This window comes from Haematobia irritans, chromosome 3 (assembly GCF_050003625.1).
Source record: "Haematobia irritans isolate KBUSLIRL chromosome 3, ASM5000362v1, whole genome shotgun sequence".
NCBI classification, from domain to species: Eukaryota; Metazoa; Arthropoda; class Insecta; order Diptera; family Muscidae; genus Haematobia; species Haematobia irritans.
In genome coordinates, this window is record NC_134399.1 from 193,695,134 (window position 1) to 193,721,080 (window position 25,947).

At 31.2% G+C, this 25,947-nt stretch overlaps 1 protein-coding gene across 1 annotated transcript in view; it reads left to right on the top strand.

Moving 5' to 3' along the window:
• Positions 1-25,129, top strand: part of LOC142231366 (chitin deacetylase 1-like) — a 44,952-nt gene extending 19,823 nt beyond the window's left edge. The window contains exons 3-4 of the mRNA XM_075301978.1: positions 1,184-1,569; positions 24,478-25,129. Of these exons, the coding sequence (XP_075158093.1) occupies positions 1,184-1,569; positions 24,478-24,808 (717 nt within the window). The 3' untranslated portion in view covers positions 24,809-25,129. The remainder of the gene's footprint in view (positions 1-1,183; positions 1,570-24,477) is intronic.
• The last annotated feature ends 818 nt before the right edge of the window (positions 25,130-25,947 follow it).

Here is a 25,947-nt window from a genome sequence, read left to right on the forward strand (position 1 = left end):
CCCTTGTCATTGAGCTTAACATGGAATCGGGCAGCACTCAGTGATAAGAGAGAAGTTCGCCAATGTGGTATCACAATGGACTGAATAGTCTAAGTGAGCCTGATACATCGGGCTGCCACCTAACCTATGTTTTGTGTTTCTGTCCATTTTACCAGCGTCTTCAATTTCAGTCTTTGGACCTCAGTTATACCAAGATAACGTGACCGTTGGATTGTGTGGTCCGGTAATCGGAATAGGTTTTCTGGGTCTGGGTCCCTCACATATACGCCCAGTCTTAAGGGCATCCGCCATTACACCCACCATCTTCCCTATTATCCTATGAAGGTTCGTCATATTTCGTGATTCCGTCCATTCTCTCAACATCTTCAATCTCATCGCAGCCATGGCGTTTTCGCCTTTGATCTGAACCTCTATCGGTCTTAAGTCAAGTATCGTCTCTAAGGTCTTCATTGCCCCAGTTATACAAAGACAACATGAACCCCTCCTCAGTCTGACTGTATGAGCTTAGATTGATTATTAACATGTTCAGGTTAACTATTTAAGGTTTGTTTTAGTCGGGTCCATCCGACTCTAGATAAATTTTTGTAGTCGGGTAGACCTTATATATTCGTTGGAACTTGATTCTTCCTCCTTTGGTTTCCATTCATTTACATTAATGCATCACTATCTCGTCATTGTCATCAACGATGATTAAAAATACATTAATTGACATAATGAAAGATTGATTGAAAAAACTGGAAAAAACAAGCTGATGATGTGAAGTAATGATAAAAGAGAAGTATTAACATGGTAGTGGGCAACAATGCATAGGAAGACAAAACAGAACCTTGTTCTTACAGAGAAAGGACCAGACATTGGCTACTTGTTCCTTTACATCTCCTACACATTGGCGATGACAAGTATAAAGCAGAAAAAAGTACTTGTGAAAATATTTTTAATTATCATTAACATTATCATCAATACACCTCGGTGTCTTAAGTATGGGCAAAAGAGAATTGGAAAAACAATCAATGAGCTTGTATTTCCCAAGCCACACAATAATTGGCTGTTGAAAAACAAATACTGAGAAATTCTGAAATTATTTTCCTCAATATTAAATAGGATTGCATATACATTTATTCTAATAACCATCAGATACTTTAACAATTTCTCTCCCTCTCCCTTTCTTTATTTTTTTCCATAGGTTTTGGAAGATTTCGGCTATATCTATGACAGTTCCATTACCGTACCACCAGTACCAGTTCCCGTTTGGCCTTATACTTTGGATTACAAAATTTCTCATGAATGCAAAAGTGGTACTTGCCCTTCGAAAACTTTCCCTGGAGTTTGGGAAGTTCCTTTGAATACCCATTACATTGATGGTTATGAGGGTGGTCATTGTCCCTTCTTGGATCAATGTGTATTGCATAACTTGGATGAGAATGAAGTTTTGGAATGGTTACAGGAAGATTTCTCTCGTTGCTATGAACAAAACAAGGCTCCCTATATGATGCCAGTCCATACAAATTGGTTCCAGACCAAACCTTTGGAAAATGGGTTGCATAAATTCTTGGATTGGGCTTTGGAACTGTAAGTATAGAAATAATTATTACAAAAAAAACTACTACGAAGGTGGTGCAATAATAATTTATCCGCAATTTATTTATCAACATTTATATCCGGATTTGACTAGAGAGAGCCAAAATCAGATTTTTAAATACTCGCAAAAGTTGAAAATCGAGTCTTCTGAATTTTTAAAAAATCATACATTTCAAATTTGTTTGTTCTAATAAGCGTGAAACCAGTGCACTGAAATGGATGCTATTGCGAGCCAAATTCATAGTGAAGACAGATTTTGTAGCGTAGTTTTCTCGTTGGCTGAGGAGGGTTCTTAGGGCCACCATAGAAACCGACCAAACCTGTCAGTCTGATTTTAATGTTGGAAACATACGGAAACTGAAGAATTAATTTATAGTAAACTGGTGACTTTAGACATGAAGATAAGCTGATGAGCTCTTCGGAATCTAAGAGTTAGTGTCCATTTTTTACTCTATAGTAGGACTGTAGATTGGAAGAAGTCAATGGTATGGAAGAACTCAGTGGAGGAAATGTATATGCATAGAACTCCCGTAGTAGAACTGTAAAGCCTGAGAATTCCATGGTGGAAATGTAAAGCCGAAGACGAAAGTGGAACTGTAAATCAGAAGAACTCTATGGTAAAACTGTAGTTCTGAAAAACTTTGTGGTGGTAGATACAAATAATTGAGCGGGCTGTAGTGGAACACTAAATTCGTAGAACAGAAGAACTGAAGGATAGAACTGACAGTTAGAAAAATTCAATGGTGAAATTTCACATTTCGTGATTCCGTCCATTCTCTCAACATCTTCAATCTCATCGCAGCCATGGCGTTTTCGCTTTTGATCTGAACCTCTATCGGTCTTAAGTCCAGTATCGTCTTTAAGGTCTTCATTGCCCCAGCTATACAAAGACAACATGACCGTTGGATCCGTTGTAAAATTTCTATGTTGCACTTCCTCTCCATTGATGTCCATGTTAGAGCCGACCGCTCGTCTGCATAGTGTCCAACACCTGTAAGCATTGTCAGTCTTGTCCTCAGTCTGATTGTATTAGTTTAGATTCATGATGATAATGTTAATGATAATTATAGAACATGTTCAGGTTAACTATTTAAGGTTTGTTTTAGTCGGGTCCATCCGACTATAGATCAATTTTTGTAGTTGGGTAGACCTTATATATTCGTTGGAACTTGATTCTTCCTCCTTTGGTTTCCATTCCTTTACATTAATGCATCACTATCTCATCATTGTCATCAACGGTGATTAGATCCGAAGAACACAGTCGTTTAACGATAAATTCGAAAAGCTCTATCGTGAAACTGTAGTTCTAAAGAACTCAGTGGTAGAATTGTATATGTAAAGAACTCTGTAGTGAAACTGTAGAGCAGAAGATCTATGTATCGAATAACTCAATGGTGAATCTCTAAAGAACTCAATAGTTGAACTGTAAATCAGAAGAAATCAGTGGTGAAACTATGGATACGAAGAATTCAGCTGGCTGTAGTGGAACTCTAGATTCGAAGAATTCTGTGATGGAACAGTAGATCCAAAAACCTAATGGTGGAAGTGTAGATCCGAAGAACTCAGAGCTAGAACTCTAGATGTAGACTCGAAAAACTCAATGGATCTGTAGAATCAAAGAACTCTGTGGTGGAACTGTAGTTCAGAATAACTGAAGGTCACAAAACCACAATGATTCAAGTGTAGATCCGAAGAATTCCGCGGCCTCTAGCGGAACTCTTTGGTGGATCTGTAGATTCCACCATCAATTGTGGATCTGTAGAATCTGTGGTTGAACTGTAAACCAGATGAACTCAGTGGTGGAATTGTAGTTCAGAAGAACTGAGGGATAGAACTGAAGGTCAGAAAAATGTTAGATCCGAAGAACTCAGTCGTTTAACTGCTCAATCGTGAAACTGTAAATTCAAAGAGGTCAGTGGAAGAACTGTAGACCTGAATAACTCTTTAGTGGAACTGTAGAGCCGAATAACTTAGTGGTGGTATAGTAGATTCAAAGAATTCAGCAGGCCCGAGGGTCTCACTATGTAGCATGTTACGCGTCCAAGAACAAATTGAAGAGCTTTTCGGTTTACAATAGTTGAACTAAACCGTAGAACTCAGTAGTGGAACAGAAGGTTAGAAGAGCTCAATGAACCCGAAGGACTCAGAGATACGGGTTTGGGTCGATTTTCGGAACATGTTGAGAAATTTGGCTCGGGTACTCTTTAATTCATTGATATGTCGATGTTGGTTCACTGAGGATGAGATCCTCTTGGAGTTGATGAACGGAAACGGTTGGATTGACAGATTTGGAATTGATCGGGATTAGGAGAACTCATTGGTGGACCTGCTTCCCGAAGAACTCAATCGTGGAATTGTAGATCCAAAGAGCTCAGTGGAAGAACTGTAAATAAAAACAACTGGAACTGTAGCTCAGAAGAACTCAGTAGTGAAACTGTAGATCCGAAAAACTCAGTGACAGAACTGCAAATCAGAAGAACTCAATCGAGGAACTGTGGATTCGAAGAACTCAATGGTGTAACCGATGATCAGAAGAATTTAAGGTAAAACTAAAGATCAGAAGAACTCTATGGTTAAACTGAAGGTCTTAAGAACTCAGTGGTAGGATTGTAGATCCGTGGAACTAAAGATCGAAGAACTCAGTAGTGGATCTGTAGAACTCTATGGTTAAGCTAAAGGCAAAAAAACTCACTGGTGGAATCAAAGTTCCGAAGAACGCAGTCTTAAAGTTCTCAGTTTTTCTATATAACAGGTTGGCTGATAAGTCCCCGGTCTAACAAAGAAAAACACATTTTTTGTCAAAATTCGTCTTTATTATGCAACATAGTTCCCTTCAAGAGCGATACAACGATTATAACGACCTTCCAATTTTTTGATACCATTTTTGTAGTACTCCTTCGGTTTTGCTTCAAAATAGGCCTCAGTTTCTGCGATCACCTCTTCATTGTAGCCAAATTTTTCCCTGCGAGCATCCTTTTGAGGACTGAGAACAAGAAAAAGTCGCTGGGGGCCAGATTTGGAGAATACGGTGGGTGGGGAAGCAATTCTAAGCCCAATTCATGAATTTTTGCCATCGTTCTCAATGACTTGTGGCACGGTGCGTTGTCTTGGTGGAACAACACTTTTTTCTTCTTCATATGGGGCCTTTTTGCCATATAATAGTCACTGTTTATGGTTTTTCCCTTCTCAAGATAATCGATAAAAATTATTCCATGCGCATCCCAAAAAATAGAGGCCATTACTTTGTCAGCGGACTTTTGAGTCTTTCCACGCTTCGGAGACGGTTCACCGGTCGCTGTCCACTCAGCCGACTGTCGATTGGACATATTGTCACATATCGACGGAAAAACTCGGGTGTATTACGAGTTAAAAGCTGCAAACACCGCTCAGAATCATCAACACGTTGTTGTTTCTGGTCAAATGTAAGCTCGCGCGGCACCCATTTTGCACAGAGCTTCCGCATAACCAAATATTGATGAATGATATGACCAACACGTTCCTTTGATATCTTTAAGGCCTCTGATATCTCCATCAACTTCATTTTGCGGTCATTCAAAATCATTTTGTGGATTTTTTTGATGTTTTCGTCGGTAACCACCTCTTTCGGGCGTCCACTGCGTTCACCGTCCTCCGTGCTCATTTCACCACGCTTGAATTTTGCATACCAATCAATTATTGTTGATTTCCCTGGGACAGAGTCCGGAAACTCATTATTAAGCCAAGTTTTTGCTTCCACCGTATTTTTTCCCTTCAGAAACCAGTATTTTATCAAAACACGTAATTCCTTTTTTTCCATTTTTTTCACAATAACAAAAGTTGCTTCACAAAAGACGCTCTATCTCACAAACTAATTGACTTACAGACGTCAAATTTTGACACGAATCATTTGAAGGTTGGTACTATATAAAAATAATATGCATTTAATACTAGCGACGCCATCTATGTGTCAGACCGGGGACTTATCAGCCAACCTGTTATATAGAATTTTACGAGTCCAATGAGAAATTCCTCAGTACGCTTACAAAATGTAATATCAAACCCGTGTCTCTGTTTGTCTTCTCTCCGAGTTTCCATTTTCCTTTATAATAGGAAATGATTCATCGATAGCAGAAAATTCAATTTAAATCTGAAGAAATTTATTGGCTCAGGTTTATTGGCAATATCGTATCGTATCGTTTACAGTACTAAATTGTTCATCGTTTCATAGAAAAATTGGTTGATTACAATAACGATTCTATAGATAAATGTTAAAGATCAATTTTCATAATATTAACAAGCTTTTTCCACGAATGTATATCTTCCCACTACATTGGAGTGGAATTAAAACAAAGGTAGTGAATACAATCATACAAATCCCTCAGAATGTAGACCAAATATTTAGCAAGAGAAAAAAAGTAAAGAGATAACTATCGCATGAAAATAAAAAAAAAATAAAAAGCGAACTGACGGTGGAATTAATTTTCCAACTAAACGGTGTGAATAAAGACTGACCAGCGGTAGTTACTTTAAGCCCAATAACATCAAAGCGTAACTTAGCGTTAGCTCCTCCTTGACAAAACCGCCACACCCAGCATAAAAACATGAAGCAAAAACCCATTGCACATTTTAATGAGAAAACTTTAATTTTGTTAAACATTCATTTTTTGTTTCTTCATCAACATCACCTGCAAAAGGCATAGAGAAAATGAGAAAACATTGGAAAATATGGAAAGTTCATTTGGTGAGGAGGGTACATGAGAAAAGTAGGTAAAATGGACATAATGAAACATTTTCATTGAAAATGTTCATAATTACAAGGAATATTTTCGTAAATTCAATTTCTTCCACTAATAGAGAAATTTTACGTTACACAATCGTGAACGGGCGATAACAAAATGAAACGGAAACGTTCACGCAAAATCAAAAAGGAATGTTCACGGTCTCGTCCACAGATGTACACGATTTCATGAACGGCTTTCGTTTTTCATTGGCCTTCATGGCAGACAGTCCAGGTTCGAGTCACGGTAGTGAAATCTTTTTTATAAATCCGTAACCATTACCTTTTCAGATTATGAACGCTGGTTGTTATTTTGACAACGCATGGTGTCATTTTATCGTTGTCAGATTGACACCGTCTGTTCTCCGTTTGATACCACATGTATGTTGATTCACCTTCATGAACGGATCAGTTTGGAACCTGCACGCCGTTTATGATTTTTTCCATGGGCGTATGTGTTTACTTCTCTGTTTACTTTGTTCTGAATCTGAAAGATAATATATTCAATCGCGAGCCCAAAAATAAGCAATGTCAATATTTTAGCAGATCACCTCACTTATTCGAACGATCCTCGTTTTGGAATTTGCCATTGCTTCTAAATGTATACAAGCATAGACAATGGAGCAGCAACAACTACTTTAGACTTTTTTATTATTATCATATAAAATGGACATCGAATATAGCAACCGAAAGCCGCCATGTTAAAACTGCTGTTTCCAAAGTAAACTTGTGTAATACAGTTATGCTCATCATCCAGATAATAATACAGCATATATCATTTCAACATGCATGAAGGATATACCGAAAGGTAAAGAGAAGGAAGCGAGGGATAAGAATGAGTTTAAAAAAAATTATATTTTATAGAGAAATGCCACAAGTTCGAGTATTATAAATGCTGCAAACGTATTATCTTTGTAGGATATAAAGCAAAAACTGGATTAACTACAAGAAGAAAATTAACAACACTTTGTATTCGGCTTCCCGCTTTGCTGCAATTGGACTCTCATCATTCGAGTTATGTTTTGAAAATAAAATTTTATTCAAATGAAAATTCAGGAGATAAATGTGTTCACTTTGTATAGCTTCTACTGAATAATTAAATTTAATATTCATGGGAAAATTTTTAAGGTCAAAGCCAAATCGTTACGTTGATATATTTTCTAATATAATTGTCCATTGGTCACAAATCGTAATCCGAATCCTATAGCCAAAAAATCCGAATGCAGAGTAATTTATTGTTCTAAATTTTGTTAAAAATTACACTCATATGCGAATTCATAAAAAATATTCGTTACTATTATAATACCTTCTACTCTAAAATAACAAAATATCTAATGAAATTCATATAAAGAGGAAGATATGTCATTCACGATTGCTACAGTTGGTAGAAATGTACCTAAAATTGTCGATTTTTTACTTTTTGGTAAATTGGTAGAACACTCGATGATTTGGTCAACAAAGCGAAACTTCAGTTCTCTAGAGAAACGAAAATTTGGAAATTAAATGTTGACAAAAATTCTAAATTTAAAAATTTTGTTAACATTTTTTATAGAAATAAAATTTTGACAAAATTTTCTATAGAAATAAAATTTGGCAAAATATTCTAAAAGAATAAAATGTTGACAAAATTTTCCATAGAACTAAAATTTTGACAAAATTTTGTATCGAAACAAAATTGTGACAAAATTTTCTATAATGCTAAAATTTTTTGGAAAAATTTTCTATAGAAATAAAATTTTGACAAAAATTTCTACAGAAATACAATTTCGACAAAATTTTCTATAGAAGTAAAATTTTGACAAAATTTTCTATAAAAATAAAATTTTAGAAAAATTTTCTATAGAAAAAAAAATTTTGACAACATTTTCTATAAAAATAAAATTTTAGAAAAATTTTCTATAAAGATAAAATTTTAAAAAAAGGTTCTGTAGAAATGCGTTGAAATAAAAATTTTCTATAGAACTAAAATTTTGACAAAATTTTCTATAGAAATAAAATTTTGACAAAATTTTCTATAGAAATAAAATTTTGACAAAATTTTCTATAGAAATAAAATTTTGACAAAATTTTCTATAGAAATAAAATTTTGACAAAATTTTCTATAGAAATAAAATTTTGACAAAATTTTCTATAGAAATAAAATGTTGACAAAATTTTCCATAGAGCTAAAATTTTGACAAAATTTTCCATAGAGCTAAAATTTTTACAAAATTTTCTATCGAAACAAAATTGTGACAAAATTTTTTATAAAGCTAAAATTTTTTGGAAAAATTTTCTATAGAAATAAAATTTTGACAAAAACTTCTACCGAAATACAATTTCGACAAAATTTTCTATAGAAGTAAAATTTTGACAAAATTTTCTATAAAAATAAAATTTTAGAAAAATTTTCTATAAAGATTAAATTTTAGAAAAATTATCTGTAGAAATATAAACCATGCGTTGAAATAAAAATTTTCTATAGAACTAAAATTTTGACACAATTTTCTACAGAACTAAAATTTTGACAAAATTTTCTATAGAACTAAAATTTTGACAAAATTTTCTATAGAAATAAAATTTTGACAAAATTTTCTATAGAAATAAAATTTTGACAAAATTTTCTATAGAAAAAATTAAACAAAATTTTCTATAGAAATAAGATTTGACAAAATTTTCTATAGAAATAAAATTTGGACAAAATTTTCTATAGAAATAAAATTTTGACAAAATTTTCTATAGAAATAAAATTTTGAGAAATGCTTCTATAAGAGTAAAAATTGGAGAAAATTTCTATAGAACTCAAATTTTTACAAAAATTTTCTATAGAACTAAAATTTTGACAATATTACTACAGAAATAAAATTTTGACAACATATTTGAAATAAATAAAATTTTGACAACATATTTTAAAGAAATAAGAATTTGAAAAATGTTCTATTGAGATAAAATTGTAAAGCTATTTTCTATGGAAATAAAATCTTGGAAAACTTTTCTATAGTAATAAAATTTTGGAATAATAGTAATAAAATTTTGGAAAGAAATAAGATTTTGGAAAAATTTTCTATAGAAATAAAATTTTGGAAAAATTTTCTAGAGAAATAAAATTTTGGAAAATTTTTCGATACAAATAAAATTTTGACATAAGTTTCTATAGAAATAAAATTTTGGCAAAATTGTCTATACAGATAAAATTTTAGAAAATGTTTCTATAGAAATAAATTTTTGGAAAACAAAATTGTGACAAATTTTTCGAAACAAAATTGTGACAAAATTTTCTATAAAAATAAAACTTTAGAAAAAATTTCTATAGAACAACATTTTGACAAAATTTTCTATAAAAATAAAATTTTAGAAAAACTTTCTATAAAGATAAAATTTTAGAAAAATGTTCTGTAGAAATATAAACCATAAGTTGAAATAAAAATTTTCTATAGAACTAAAATTTTGACAAAATTTCTATAGAAATAACATTTTGACAAAATTTTCTATAGAAATAACATTTTGACAAAATTTTCTATAGAAATAAAATTTTGACAAATGCTTCTTTCTATAAGAGTAAATATTGGAGAAAATTTCTATAGAACTAAAATTTTGACAAAATTTTCTATAGCACTAAAATGTTGACTAAATTTTCTATAGAACAAAAATTTTGACAATATTACTATAGAAATAAAATTTTGACAACATATTTCAAAGAAATTAAATTTTGACAAAATGTTCTATAGATATAAATTGTAAAACAATTTTCTATAGAAATAAAATCTTGGACATTTTTTCTATAGAATTAAAATTTTGGAAAAAATTTCAATAGAAAAAAAAATTGGAAAAATTTTATATAGAAATAAAATTTTGGAAAAAATTTCTAAAGAAATAAAATTTGGAGACATTTTATATAGAAATAAAATTTTGGAAAAATTTTCGATATAAATAAAATGTTGACAAAAGTTTCTATAGAAATAAAATTTTGGCAAAATTTTCTATAGAGATAAAATTTTAGAAAATGTTTCTATAGAAATAAAAAGTGAACCCTATATTTCACTAAAGCCGATTTAGCTCTCTTTTAGTTCATGGAATTATTACAGTTTAAGAAAGTTTCCATGATTTTAATATTTTTTCCGTAAATTAACTAAAACAGAGGAAACAAGTAAGGAAAGTCTAAAGTCGGGCGGGACCGACTGTATTATACCCTGCACCACTTTGTAGATCTAAATTTTCGATAACATATCACATCCGTCAAATGTGTTGGGGGCTATATATAAGGGTTTGTCTCAAATACGTACATTTATATATCACTCGATCTGGACAGAATTTGATAGACTTCTACAAAATCTATAGACTCAAATTTTAAGTCGGCTAATGCACTAGGGTGGAACATTATGTTACTAAGAAAATATGGGAAACATTTAAATCTGAAGCAATTTTAAGGAAACTTGGCAAAAGTTTATTTATGATTTATTGCTCGATATATATGTATTAGAAACTTAGGAAAATTTGAGTCGTTTTTAACAACTTTTCGACTAAGCAGTGCCGATTTTACAAGGAAATTGTTGGTATTTTGACCATTTTTGTCGAAATCAGAAAAACATATATATGGGAGCTATATCTAAATCTGAACCGATTTCAACCAAATTTGGCACGCATAACTACAATTCTACTCCCTATACATGGTCACCACCCAAAAATAACATTTTGCTCTTAAAACATGTTTGAGGTGATCATATTCCTTCTCTGGGTGCGTGTTCCACGTTCACCGTCCAAAAATAAAATTTTACTCTTGAAAGATGTTTTGGGTGATCATATTCCTTGTCTACGTGTCGGCTACTTTTCTGATAATTTGATATAATACAACGGGTGATGAATGCCAGCGGAGAGCGATGATCGGCCCACACCATTACCATCGACGGGAGCCACCGTGGTGCAATGGTTAGCATGCCCGCCTTGCATACACAAGGTCGTGGGTTCGATTCCTGCTTCAACCGAACACCAAAAAGTTTTTCAGCGGTGGATTATCCCACCTCAGTAATGCTGGTGACATTTCTGAGGGTTTCAAAGCTTCTCCAAGTGGTTTCACTGGAATGTGGAACGCCGTTCGGACTCGGCTATAAAAAGGAGGTCCTTTGTCATTGAGCTTAACATGGAATCGGGCAGCACTCAGTGATAAGAAAGAAGTTCACCACTGTGGTATCACAATGGACTGAATAGTCTAAGTGAGCCTGCTACATCGGTCTGCAACATAACCTAAACTAACCTTCGTGCATGAGAAGCTCTTTTCAGTCTAACTTTTTTGTACATCGGTGAGTACTTTTTGTAACTTCGATGGCCTTAGTTCACTGCGGCGTTGATTTCGTTCAAATCTGATCTTCACTTTTCGGATGATTTCAGGTATTGCTACCGTTTTTTCGTCTACATAGTGGACGCGAGTATCACGGCATGAACTATCACTGAAATATGATAAATCTGTAATATATTTACTATGGATTTGCGAATATCCCTTTGATTTGTTTCCCGAAATCTTACGATTCTTTACAACTCAAATGATAAAGTGTGAAAACACCCATTCTATGGGGTACACAAAGTTTTACAGTATTTCACCTAAACCCCCATCTACATTTATCATTATCCATTGTGAAGTTTTCGAATAAATTGGAATTACTTCCGTGATATAAAAGAAATTACTTCCATGGTATGGAGATTCTATTGAAAATCTGTATTTATGCTTAGCTCAACCCATTCATTCACATTTCGATTTGAATAATGAGAAGTAATTCCATTTCCTTTAAAACACAAGCAAAACTTTTAACCACACCAACACTCTATCATTAAATGCCATCAATGGGTTTCCGTTTCATTATGGTGCTCAGGCCAAATGTGATGACCCACTTTTCTAATGTTTGCCATTCAGATTTCTTCCTGAATGTCTAGTTTTTAATTGTTGTTTGTCTAAAAGTTTTGGACGATTTTAATTTTTCTATCAATTTCGGCTGATGTCTTCCGCCTACGCTAACCCACCTATTGAAAATACCAATCTCACCGGGAGAGAAGCATCTGCTATCTGTCAATATCATTGACATACAATTCCCTACTATAATTCCTTCTTTTTGGAAGTTGCTTCTTCCCTTTTGTCTGATATTCCCCTGTCTACTTATTCTCTTATTTGCGTTTCTTTGATATGTCCCAAAGTTTTGACTTCTTTTCCTCTATTTGCATGCACTAATTAAAAAAATTGTTCCACCAAGAATTCTTTCTCCATGGGCACATCGTGATAGTCAAAGTACATCTTTTGTTGGATTGCTTAAGTACTCGGTTTTTGTTCTATCTTCCTAAAGAGAGCGAGAGATGTGTTCTATTTGAAATCAAAATAATTCAATATTTGTTTTACACTGAAAACTAAAGAAATGGAATTTTATTTACTCAAAACAAAATGTATTTTTTTGTAATGCAACGAAGTAAAGCGCTATTTTTTAAGTTTATTGTTCAAAAACACAAGTGTCGGATATAACATCAAACTTTATAATCAGCTTAGATTTCTTCGAATTTGCTACTTTTGCAATGAATTTTGCAAAATTTTATTTCTATAGAAAATTTTTTGTCAAGATTTGATATCTATGGAAAATTGTGTCAACATTTTATTTTTGTAGACAATTCTGTCAAAATTTGATATCTATGGAAAATTGTGTCAACATTTTATTTCTGTAGAAAATTTTGTAAATTTTTTTCTATAGAAAACTTTGTTAATTTTTTTTTCTATTGAAAATTTTGTTTAAAAGTTTTTTTCTATCGAAACTTTTGTAACATTTTTTTCTATAGAAAACTTTGTTAACATTTTTTTTCTATAGAAAAATATATTTTTTTTTTTTGAAAATTTTGTGAAAACTTTATTTCTATAGAAAATTTTGTCAACATTTTATTTCTATAGAAATAAAATTTAGACAAAATTTTATTTCTATAGAAAATTTTGTCAAAATTTTATTTCTATAGAAAATTTTATCAAAATTTTATTTCTATAGAAAATTTTGTCAAAGTTTTATTTCTATAGAAAATTTTATCAAAATTTTATTTCTATAGAAAATTTTGTCAAAATTTTATTTCTATAGAAAATTTTATCAAAATTTTATTTCTATAGAAAATTTTGTCAAAACTTTATTTCAATAAAAAATTTTGTCAAAATTTTATCTTTATAGAAAATTTTGTCAAAATTTTATTTCTATAGAAAATTGTGTCAAAATTTTATTTCTGTAAAAATTTTTGTCAAAAGTTTATTTCTATAGAAAATTATGTGAACATTTTTTTTATAGAAATAAAATTTAGACAACATTTTATTTTCATAGAAAATGTTCTCAAAATTTGATATATATGGAAACTTTTGTCAAAATTTGACATCTAATTTTGTCAACATTTTATTTCTATAGCAAATTTTGTCAAAATTGTATTTCTATAGAAAATTTTGTCAACATTTTATTTCTATAGAAAATTTTGTCAAAATTTTATTTCTATAGAAAATTTTGTCAAAACTTTATTTCAATAGAAAATTTTGTCAAAATTTTATTTCTATAGAAAATTTTGTCAAAATTTTATTTCTACAGAAAATTGTGTCAAAATTTTTTTTCTGTAAAAAATTTTGTCAAAAGTTTATTTCTATAGAAAATTGTGTGAAAAAAAAAATTATAGAAATAAAATTTATACAAAATGTTATTGTCATAGAAAATGTTCTCAAAATTTGATATCTTTGGAAACTTTTGTCAAAATTTGATATCTAATTTGGTCAACATTTTTTTTTCTATAGAAAATGTCGTCAAAATTTCAATCGAACATTTTGTCAAAATTTTATTTCTATAGAAAATTTTGTCAAAATTTTATTTCTGTAGAAAATTTTGTCAAAAGTTTATTTCTATAGAAAATTATGCGAAAAAATATTTTATAGAAATAAAATTTAAACAAAATTTTATTTTCATAGAAAATGTTCTCAAAATTTGATATCTTTGGAAACTTTTGTCAAAATTTTATATCTAATTTGGTCAAAATTTTTTTTTCTATAGAAAATTTCGTCAAAATTTCAATCGAACATTTTGTCAAAATTTTATTTCTATAGAAAATTTTGTCAAAATTTTATTTCTATTGAAAATTTTGTGAAAATTTTATTTCTATAGAAAATTATGTGAAAAAATATTTTATAGAAATAAAATTTAAACAAAATTTTATTTTCATAGAAAATGTTCTCAAAATTTGATATCTTTGGAAACTTTTGTCAAAATTTTATATCTAATTTGGCCAAAATTTTTTTTCTATAGAAAATTTCGTCAAAATTTCAATCGAACATTTTGTCAAAATTTTATTTCTATAGAAAATTTTGTCAAAATTTTATTTCTATTGAAAATTTTGTGAAAATTTTATTTTTATTGAAAATTTTATCAAAATTTTATTTCTGTAGCAAATTTTGTCAAAAGTTATTTCTATAGAAAATTTTATCAAAATTTTATTTCTATTAAAAATTTTGTCAAAATTTTATTTCTATAGAAAATTTTGTCAAAATTTTATTTCTATAGCAAATTTTGTCAAAATTGTATTTCTATAGAAAATTTTGTCAAAATTTTATTTCAATAGAAAATTTTGTCAACATTTTATTTTTGTCAAAATTGTATTTCTGTAGAAAATTTTGTACTTTTTTTCTATAGAAAACCTCCGTTAAAATTTTTTCTATAGAAAATTTTTTTAAAATTTTTTTCTATCGAAAATTTTGTCAAAATAAAATTTAGAAAAAATTTATTTCTACAAAAAATTTTGTCAAAATTGTATTTCTATAGACAAATAAAATTTAGACAAAATTTATTTCTACAGAAAATGTTGTCAAAATTTTATATCAATAGAAAATTTTGTCAAAATTTTATTTCTATAGAAAATTATGTGAAAATTTTATTTTTATAGAAATAAAATTTAGACAAAATTTTATTTTATAAAAAATTTTCTCAAAATGTGATATCTATGGAAACTTTTGTCAAAATTTTATTTCTATAGAAAATTTTTTCAAAAGTTTATTTCTATAGAAAATTATTTGAAAATATATGAAAATTATAGAAAATTTTCTCAAAATTTGATATCTATGGAAACTTTTGTCAAAATTTGATATCTATGGAAAATTTTGTCAAAATTTTATTTCTAAGAAAATTTTGTCAAAATTCTATTTCTAAGAAAATGTTGTCAAAATTTTATTTGTATAGAAAATTTTGTCAAAATTTTTTTTCTATAGAAAATTTTATCAAAATTTTATTTCTATAGAAAAGTTTGTCAAAATTTTATTTATATGGAAAATTTTGTCAAAATTTTATTTCTATTTTATCAAAAGTTTAGACAAAATTTATTTCTACAGAAAAATTTTTTCAAAATTTTATATCTATAGAACATTTTGTCAAAAGTTTATTTCTATAGAAAATTATGTGAATATTTTATTTTTATAGAAATAAAATTTTGACCAAATTTTATTTTATAAAAAATTTTCTCAAAATATGATATGGAAACTTTTGTCAAAATTTGATATCTATGGAAAATTTTGTCAAAATTTTATTTCTTAGAAAATGTTGTCAAAATTTTATTTCTATAGAAAATTTTGTCAAAATTTTATTTTTATAGAAAATTTTATCAAAATTTTATTTCTATAGAAAATTTTCTCAAAATTTTATTTCTATAGAAAATTTGTAAAGTTCCTCATAGTTGAAGAGGAATAATTTGCAAAATATACTAAAACATCAAGAATTCCACCAATCTACTAAACATTATAAAATCTACCATTTTTGGTAGAATTCTACCAATTGTGACAACCGTGATCGTAGTCCATTTTTCCCAGGCGCTATTTTCAACTTAAAGACAATCTTTAATGAATTTGGATTCAGATGTGGATATAGCTTCCATATATTAATTATATAAAAATTGTTTATCTGATTTCGGCAACCATTTATATGTTTGCAGAGAAAACAACATTTTTGAGACAAAAATTATGGAACATTTTTGTTCACCGTCCAAAAATAACATTTTGGTCGTGAAACATGTTTTGGATGATCGTATTCCTTCGCCGGAGTGGTTGAAAACTTGCTCTTGTGCTGAATATGTATGACGATAACAGATGCAACACATGTTTCAAAATGAGCATGGACTAAAGCCACTGAAGTTCAAAAAATTACAAGATTTCACCGATGTACAAAACAAGTTAGATTGAAAAAAGCCAAGGAATTGGTTTGCTTGTACTATAGTGGCCAGTTACCGAATTTATTTTTCTCCGATGAGAAGCCATTGCAAATTGAGCTGTTTGTGAAGGAATAAAATTCTCGGGTTTATTTGTCCAAGAGGTCAGCTGCAAGTGTACAGCTTCGATTTCAGATTTCATTCTGATTTAGTTATAACTCCCATTACGGACGTATGCTTACATTTTTTACAAATTAGTTATCCGAATTGTTATGCGATTAATTGTGAAATGAAATTTTCAATTCATTCAGCTTCAATTTTTACATACGAGCGGTTTTTAATCGTAAAATCAAATTCGACTGCAAAAAATAGTTGACCACGCATTAAACAAGAGGCGACTCAGCTCAGAGGGCAATGGGATCAGATTGAATAATAATAAAGGGGTTTCTTCAGAAACATTTTCCTTCCTAATTTTTTACTGTGCCCTTTACCATTGATGAGAATAAAAGAGAAAAGATAAGACGTGAGTGAACCCGGCAGCGAATGGGGAAAATCCAAAGCTAAAGCACAATGGCGAAAGGCTTTTACATTAAAATCAAATGCAGAATCCCACACGCATCCACAAAAACCACGATGGAATAGAATTAGGGCAGAAAATCGTGCAATTACAATGAAATTTCTTCAAGCGTTGAATTGTCTTAAGTCATATGGAAACGTAAATGATTGTGGTTGATAATGAGGTCAGATGAATTAAAGAAAATTATCGCATATACGTATCATGATGGATATCCTTGCACAAGATGCAACACACATTCGAGGCAGAGAGATAGACAGACAAACGGCGCTATGAATGTGAGCTCCATGAAATGAACCTCAAAATCTAAATGAAATAGGTCCCCAAAAATGATATGAAAAAAAGCAATGCCAAATTTTTATGTTTTTTCGAGTTTGATTTTTGGTACCGATTTTTATTATGAAAATAAACCCCATGATACTAACTTAAGCAGGGCCCCAATATATCAAATAAAAATTAACCCCAATTCCCTTTTTGGGCTGGTGATTCGTTTTCAAATGGATCCGCCCCATTTTTGGGGCTCTGCTTCATATCGGTCAAATTTTCCTGGATCCATTTTCATACCGCCTGGACAACTATCGATTAAGATTTTGGGTGCTTTGAAAATAGGCCCCAATGACATTTAAGTGAGACCCCAAAAAATTATATTGAAAACTACAGCACCAAATTTGTGTGTGCGTGTGAGTATGTGTGTGTGTGTGTTTTTTTTTTTTTTGTATAACTTAATTTGATTTCATTTACATTAAGTGAAACCCTAATATTTCAAATAAAAAAGAACCGTACTTCCTTTTTGGGATTGTCCTCAGGTTGCCCCTGTTTGTAGACTTCTACCAAAAATGGTAGATTTGTTACTGTTTCGTAGATTGATAGAATTATTGATGTCTTGGAAAATTTTGCAAAATCTTCCTCTCCAACTAAGAGGTACTTCAATTGTCTATATAGAAATATAATTTTGACAAAATTTTCTATAGAAATAAAATTTTGACAAAATTTTCTACAGAAATAAAGTGAGAGCAAAATTTTCTATACAGATAGAATTTTGACAAATTTTTCTATAGAAATACAATTTTGACAAAATCTTCTATAGAAATACAATTTTGACAAAATTTTCTATAGAAATAAAATTACGACAAAATTCTCTATAGAAATAAAGTAATGACAAATTTTCTACAGAAATAAAAATTTTACGAAATTTTCTATAGAAATACAATTTTGATAAAATCTTATATAGAAATAAAATATTGACAAAATTTTCTATAGAAATAAAATTTTGACAACATTGTCTATAGACAGAAAATTTTGATAAAAAATTAATAAAGAAATAAAATTTTGACAAAATTCTCTATAGAAATAAAATTTTAACAAAGTTTTCTATAGAAATACAATTTTGACAAAATGTTCTATACACACAAAAAAAAATTTTTTGATTTCAATCACGAAAATCGCGGATTCAATAATTTTTTTAATTGAAATGTCTTCAATCACGAAAATGATAGTATCAATCACCCATTTTGATTGAAAACCAACACGATTTTCAATTAAAATTTTAATTGACTTTTGTCACGGAACCAATTAATTGTGTGATTGAATCAATTAAAAACGTGATTGATTTTTAACATAAAATTCAATCACAGTTTTAATTGAATCAATTAGAATTTTAATTAATTTCGCAACAAAAATCAATCAACTATTTAGGTTAGGTTAGGTTTTGTGGCAGCCCGATGTATCAGGCTCACTTAGACTATTCAGTCCATTATGATACCACAGTGGTGAACTTCTCTCTTATCACTGAGTGCTGCCCGATTCCATGTTAAGCTCAATGACAAGGGACCTCCTTTTTATAGCCGAGTCCGAACGGCGTTCCACATTCCAGTGAAACCACTTAGAGAAGCTTTGAAACCCTCAGAAATGTCACCAGCATTACTGAGATGGGATAATCCACCGCTGAAAAACTTTTTGGTGTTCAGTCGTAGCAGGAATCGAACCCACGACCTTGTGTATGCAAGGCGGGCATGCTAACCATTGCACCACGGTGGCTCCCAATCAACTATTTGATTCATTCAATTAAATAATTAATTGAAATTGGCTATAAATTTCGATCAAAAAATTTATATATTGCGACCCCAAAATCGTATTTAGTTTTATTTGAAATAAAAGAAAATATGTGTTTCTTATAAAACATATTTAATATTTTATTATTTTTTGAATTATACAATAGACAAATAAATTTGGTTCTTGTCATTTGTGTTTTATTCTAACCTAACTTACAAATACAATTACTATCAATAACAATTATAGGGTGAAAAAATAAATTATATAAATCATTATCTTCCTTATAATAATAACCATGTTAGCATGTTCCTTCTAATATGTAGATGCGCCTAGATTTCCAATAAATCAGCAGCCTGTAAGCTAAATTAGTTTTTCTGAAAGTAAACAGAATAATTCGAATTTAATTTTGTTCAATTAAAAGTTAATTTTGTTAAACATTACCTGCATAGAATATCAAGTTCAATTCTTAGTTTAAGGTTGCAGAGTTATAATCTTCTTTTGCAGTTGTAGTCTTTTTGCATAAAAAGGTGTATTAAGGAGCTCGGTAATTTAATTTTAGTAACAATTCCTTTCCAAAATATCCACACATTGAAATCGTCTATTAAAATTTGAACCAATCAAAGACAAAAATTCTGGAAAAACAATGTAATATTTGGTATTATATTGATGATACTTTGCAAATTCTGGAAATAAAAAAATATAAATGGAAAATACATATTTTTATTATTTTCGGATATTTTTCATATTTTTAAATCGTAAAGAAAGAACTTTTTTACCATTACATAATTCAGATATACTGCTCTCTACTTGGGTTCAAACTGAAAAAGGCAGGTGAAGAAAAAATGCAATTTAATGCCAACGCCACTTCGCAACTTCAATGTGAATCTTCCAACAAACCCATACCGCTCTTGGTTTTAAGAAAACTAGGAGTGAAAAAAATTTATAATTTTAAAAGATACGGTACCCACTGTTTTTATTGCAAACATATTCTTATATATTTGATAAAATGATAGAGTTGATGGGATTGATTGGTCAATTTCACGAAATAAAATTGGTCACTAAAAGAAATGAATAAAAAATATATTATTTTAGTCCGTTTAATGTAAACAGGCTTCAATGGAAAACGGTGTTCGTTCACATTTCACAATTTCTTACCTTCAATAAACGTAGATTGTTTTCCATTTTTACAATACCACAAAACACAGGTAATTTCAAATGCGTTCGCTCATATATTTTTTGAAACCTTTACCACGTGGCCATTTGTTGTTGCACACTTTATTTATTTCAACCCTTTGCTATGATTTGTTGTTGCGTTCAAAATATTTATGCACACATTTTGAATGCAGCAGACAGAATGTCGCCACTCATGTTTTTCAATTTACGCGAAAAACAAAAACCCAACCGTTCGTTACGAGTTACTTCCACAGACTGATCTCTCCATTATACATTGTTGAATAAATACCCATTCTCTTGTTCTCTTTTTGCTCTTTCCATTGCTCAAAATTATTCAATTTCAATTACAAAGGTGATTGGATCAATCACATGTGTAATTGGAAACGGAAAAATTTTCAATCACGTTTGTAATTGAAAATTATTTCCGAATTGATTAACAAATTGATTGAATCAATTAATATTTTAATTAGAAACGTAGCAAATATCAATCATTTTTATACCCTCCATCATAGGATGGGGGTATATTAACTTTGTCATTCCGTTTGTAACACATCGAAATATTGCTCTAAGACCCCATAAAGTATATATATTCTGGGTCGTGGTGAAATTCTGAGTCGATCTAAGCATGTCCGTCCGTCCGTCCGTCCGTCCGTCTGTTGAAATCACGCTAACTTCCGAACGAAACAAGCTATCGACTTGAAACTTGGCACAAGTAGTTGTTATCGATGTAGGTCGGATGGTATTGAAAATGGGCCATATCGGTCCATTTTTACGTATAGCCCCCATATAAAGGGACCCTCAGATTTGGCTTTTGGAGCCTCTAACAGAAGCATATTTCATCCGATCCGGCTGAAATTTGGTACGTGGTGTTGGTATATGGTCTCTAACAATCTTGCAAAAATTGGTCCACATCGGTCCATAATTATATATAGCCCCCATATAAACCGATCCCCAGATTTGGCTTGTGGAGCCTCTAAGAGAAGCATATTTCATCCGATCCGGCTGAAATTTGGTACATGGTGTTGGTATATGGTCTCTAACAATCATGCAAAAATTGGTCCACATCGGTCCATAATTATATATAGCCCCCATATAAACCGATCCCCAGATTTGGCTTGCGGAGCCTCAAAGAGAAGCAAATTTCATCCGATCCGGCTGAAATTTGGTACATGATGTTGGTATATGGTCTCTAACAACCATGCAAAAATTGGTCCACATCGGTCCATAATTATATATAGCCCCCATATAAACCGATCCCCAGATTTGGCTTGTGGAGCCTCTGAGAGAAGCATATTTCATCCGATCCGGCTGAAATTTGCTACATGGTGTTGGTATATGGTCTCTAACAACCATGCAAAAATTGGTCCATATCGGTCCTTAATTATATATAGCCCCCATATAAACCGATCCCCAGATTTGGCTTGTGGAGCCTCTAAGAGAAGCATATGTCATCCGATCCGGCTGAAATTTGGTACATGGTGTTGGTATATGGTCTCTAACAATCATGCAAAAAGTGGTCCACATCGGTCCATAATTATATATAGCCCCTATATAAACCGATCTCCACATTTGGCTTGCGAAGCCTCAAAGAGAAGCAAATTGCATCCGATCCGGCTGAAATTTGGTACATGGTATTGGTATATGGTCTCTAGCAACCGTGCAAAAATTGGTCCACATCGGTCCATAATTATATATAGCGCACATATAAACCAATCCCCAGATTTGGGTTGCGGAGCCTCTAAGAGAAGCAAATTTCATCCGATCCGGCTGAAATTTGGTACATGGTATTGGTATATGGTCTCTAGCAACCGTGCAAAAATTGGTCCATATCGGTCCATAATTATATATAGCCCCCATATAAAACGTTCTCCAGATTTGACCTCCGGAGCCTCTTGGAGGAGCACAATTCATCCGATCCGGTTCAAATTAGGAACGTGGTGTTAGTATATGGTCGCTAACAAACATACCAAAATTGGTCCAATCACACAAAAATTGGTCCATATCGGCTCATAATCATGTTTGCCACTGAGCCAAAAATAATCTACCAAAATTTTATTTCTATAGAAAATTTTGTCAAAATTTTATTTCTAGAGAAAATTTTGTTAAAATTTTATTCGGTTCATAATAAAATTTTCATCATTGTCAAAATTTTATTTCTATAGAAAATTTTGTTCAAATTTTATTCGGTTCATAATTATGGTTGCCACTCGAGCCAAAAAAAATCGGTCCATAATTATATATAGCGCACATATAAACCGATCCCCAGATTTGGGTTTCGGAGCCTCTAAGAGAAGCAAATTTCATCCGATCCGGCTGAAATTTGGTACATGGTATTGGTATATGGTCTCTAGCAACCGTGCAAAAATTGGTCCACATCGGTCCTTAATTATATATAGCGCACATATAAACCGATCCCCAGATTTGGGTTGCGGAGCCTCTAAGAGAAGCAAATTTCATCCGATCCGGCTGAAATTTGGTACATGGTATTGGTATATGGTCTCTAGCAACCGTGCAAAAATTGGTCCATATCGGTCCATAATTATATATAGCCCCCATATAAAACGTTCTCCAGATTTGACCTCCGGAGCCTCTTGGAGGAGCACAATTCATCCGATCCGGTTCAAATTAGGAACGTGGTGTTAGTATATGGTCGCTAACAAACATACCAAAATTGGTCCAATCACACAAAAATTGGTCAATATCGGTTCATAATCATGTTTGCCACTGAGCCAAAAATAATCTACCAAAATTTTATTTCTATAGAAAATTTTGTCAAAATTTTATTTCTAGAGAAAATTTTGTTAAAATTTTATTCGGTTCATAATAAAATTTTCATCATTGTCAAAATTTTATTTCTATAGAAAATTTTGTTCAAATTTTATTCGGTTCATAATTATGGTTGCCACTCGAGCCAAAAAAAATCTACCAAGATTTTATTTTTATAGAAAAATTTGTCAAAAGTTTATTTCTATAGAAAATTTTGTTAAAATTTTATTTCTGTAGACATTTTTGTCAAAATTTTCTTTCTATAGAAAATTTTGTGAAAATTTTTATTTCTATAGAAAATTTTGTGAAAATTTTATTTCTATAGAAAATTTTGTTAAAATTTTATTTCTGTAGAAAATTTTGTCAAAATTTTATGTCTACTTTGCCAAACTGAATTATATACGTATTGGATCGATCTTTTTTTTGATTTAATATATACCACGTATGGACTTACATACAATTTAGAAGACGGTGTTAGGAGGTTTTAAGATACCTTGCCATCGGCAAGCGTTACCGCAACTCAAGTAATTCGATTGTGGATGGCAGTGTTTAGAAGTCTCTACGCAATCCATGATGGAGGGTACATAAGCTTCGGCCTGGCCGAACTTACGGCCGTACATACTTGTTTTAATTGGTTTTTATTCGGATTTGATTAAATAATTAATTGAATCAATTAACATATTAATTGAATCCGTTTCCAAATTCAATTACGTGTTTAATTGAAAAGATGTTGGTGATAATTTTTTTGTGTGTAGGAATAAAATTTTGACAACATTTTCCATAGATATAAAAATTTTACAAAATTTTCTATAGAAATAAAATTTTGACATTTTCTGTAAAAATACATTTTTGACTTCAAAATAGAGTTTTTGTTTTTTCATTTGGTAGAATTTTAGTAAAATTTTCTTCAAATTTTGGTCTGTTAGTTTTAACATGAGTGGCAACGAAGATTGTGCTTCGTTTTCAAGTGGGGCCTATTTTCGCTTTCTAGGAATTGACAATGATGGCACCTGTACACCATTTTGTTGTTGCAATAGGAGTGGTTTTTGTATGGTCAGGTTTTCGACTTTCTCCTTTGAGCAGAGTCCACAGTTGGCTAACGCGATTCTAAAGAGATTCATGCTATAGGTACATTTTTTTTTTGAGTCACATAGTAATTATAAAGCAGGTTTTGTGGCTCAAATTCCTAGGGCGCATTTTCATACCGCCGAGATTTCATCTCTGATTGATTACATAAAAATATGGATTGTATTGCTCAAGTTTCATAAAAAAGTTTTATGGTTAATAACACATTGAACCTATGCCAAACTTTTTTTCTACATTTTTGCGCCACCTTTTTGTCATATTCTGCCACATATTTTAAAATTTCACAGCATATCAACAAATACTAATAGACTTCCCTTCATTCATCTTTTCTTTACAGTCCCGACGTCTATGTCGTCACCATCTCTCAAATGTTGCAATACATGACCGATCCCAAGGAATTACGTGATGTCAATCAAATCGATGCCTGGAAATGTGATAAAAATGTTGCTGTTGCTTCCAAGCCTTGCAATATATGGAATACATGTGCTCTACCCTTTAAAATTCCCGAACAGAATATCACCGATACTCGTTACATGGAAACCTGCCGGGAATGTCCCAATGTCTATCCATGGTTGGGTGATGCTGGTGGTACTGGTATTCAAGGTCGTGACAGTTACATTTTCTCAGGACCAATTCAAGATGCCGATGGTGAGGCTGTCGAAGAGTAAAATCAGTAGCAGTGAGAAATTTCGTGATGGCAATTTTCATCAAAAAAAAAATTTCCTAGAAAATATGCCAGAACCTATCAAGTTTATTCATATATTATCTCTTATAAACTTTTTCCCTTTTGATTGTTAAAATGTTTAGTGTTTTTTTAAGTTTTGATTTTAGTTCTTCCCTTTGCGAAAAATAATCTTCGTTTCTATACTCAATTTCCTGTTTTTTTTGAAACCGTAATAGATTTTAAGCTAAAAAGAAAAAAGAACAAAAACGTGTCAGAACTTTAGTATATAAGTTAAAAATAAAGTTTAATTTTTTATAAAACAATATTTGGTTGAGAGTTTTATTTGGTAGAAAAAAGGTTCAATTATGAACGGAGAAAAAAGTGGAAAATTGTACGGTAGGGTACTAAAATAGCACTAAATGGTGGCATTCGATAATTATCAATACACAATAATTGTCTCACGGGGAGTCGGAACTGTTTTCCCATATTCTCCTAACCATGTACCTAAAAAAGTCACTCGCTGGACACAAATATGAGTCCAATAAGAAGCATCGGCTTTCGAGCTTCAGTTTAGTCTCCGAGGGATCGTCCTACAATTCAATAATTCAGGATTCCACCTGCAGTTCAATAACTTAAACTTTGGTCAGCAGTTCAAACATTGATGTTATGTTTCGCCTTCTGTCTGTTTTGGTTTTGGTTCGCAGTTGAAAGTTTGAAGTTTTGATATTATTTGCAACCACGGAGTTTTCAACCGACAGATTAATTGGACTTGGGTGAGCAGTTCAAACACGGATGTTTCGACTTATAGTTCAATCACCGATTAAATAACTGCCTGCACTTAAAAACGAAGGTTTTGGCCAATAGACTTTGGTCAGTAGTTCAAATATTGATGTACCAACCTTCACATCTATTTAGGCTCACTTGGACTATGCAGTCCATTGTGGTGCCACAGGTGGTGAACTTCTCTCTTAACAATTAGGACTGCCCGATTCTATGTGTAGCTCAATTAGAAGTGATCTCCATTTAATAGACGAATCTCTAAGTAGTTTTATCACATTACGACAAAACTACTTAGAGATGCTTTGCAGCACTCAGAAATATCACCAGCATTGCTGAGAAGGGATTTGTTGAAAGTGAAATAAA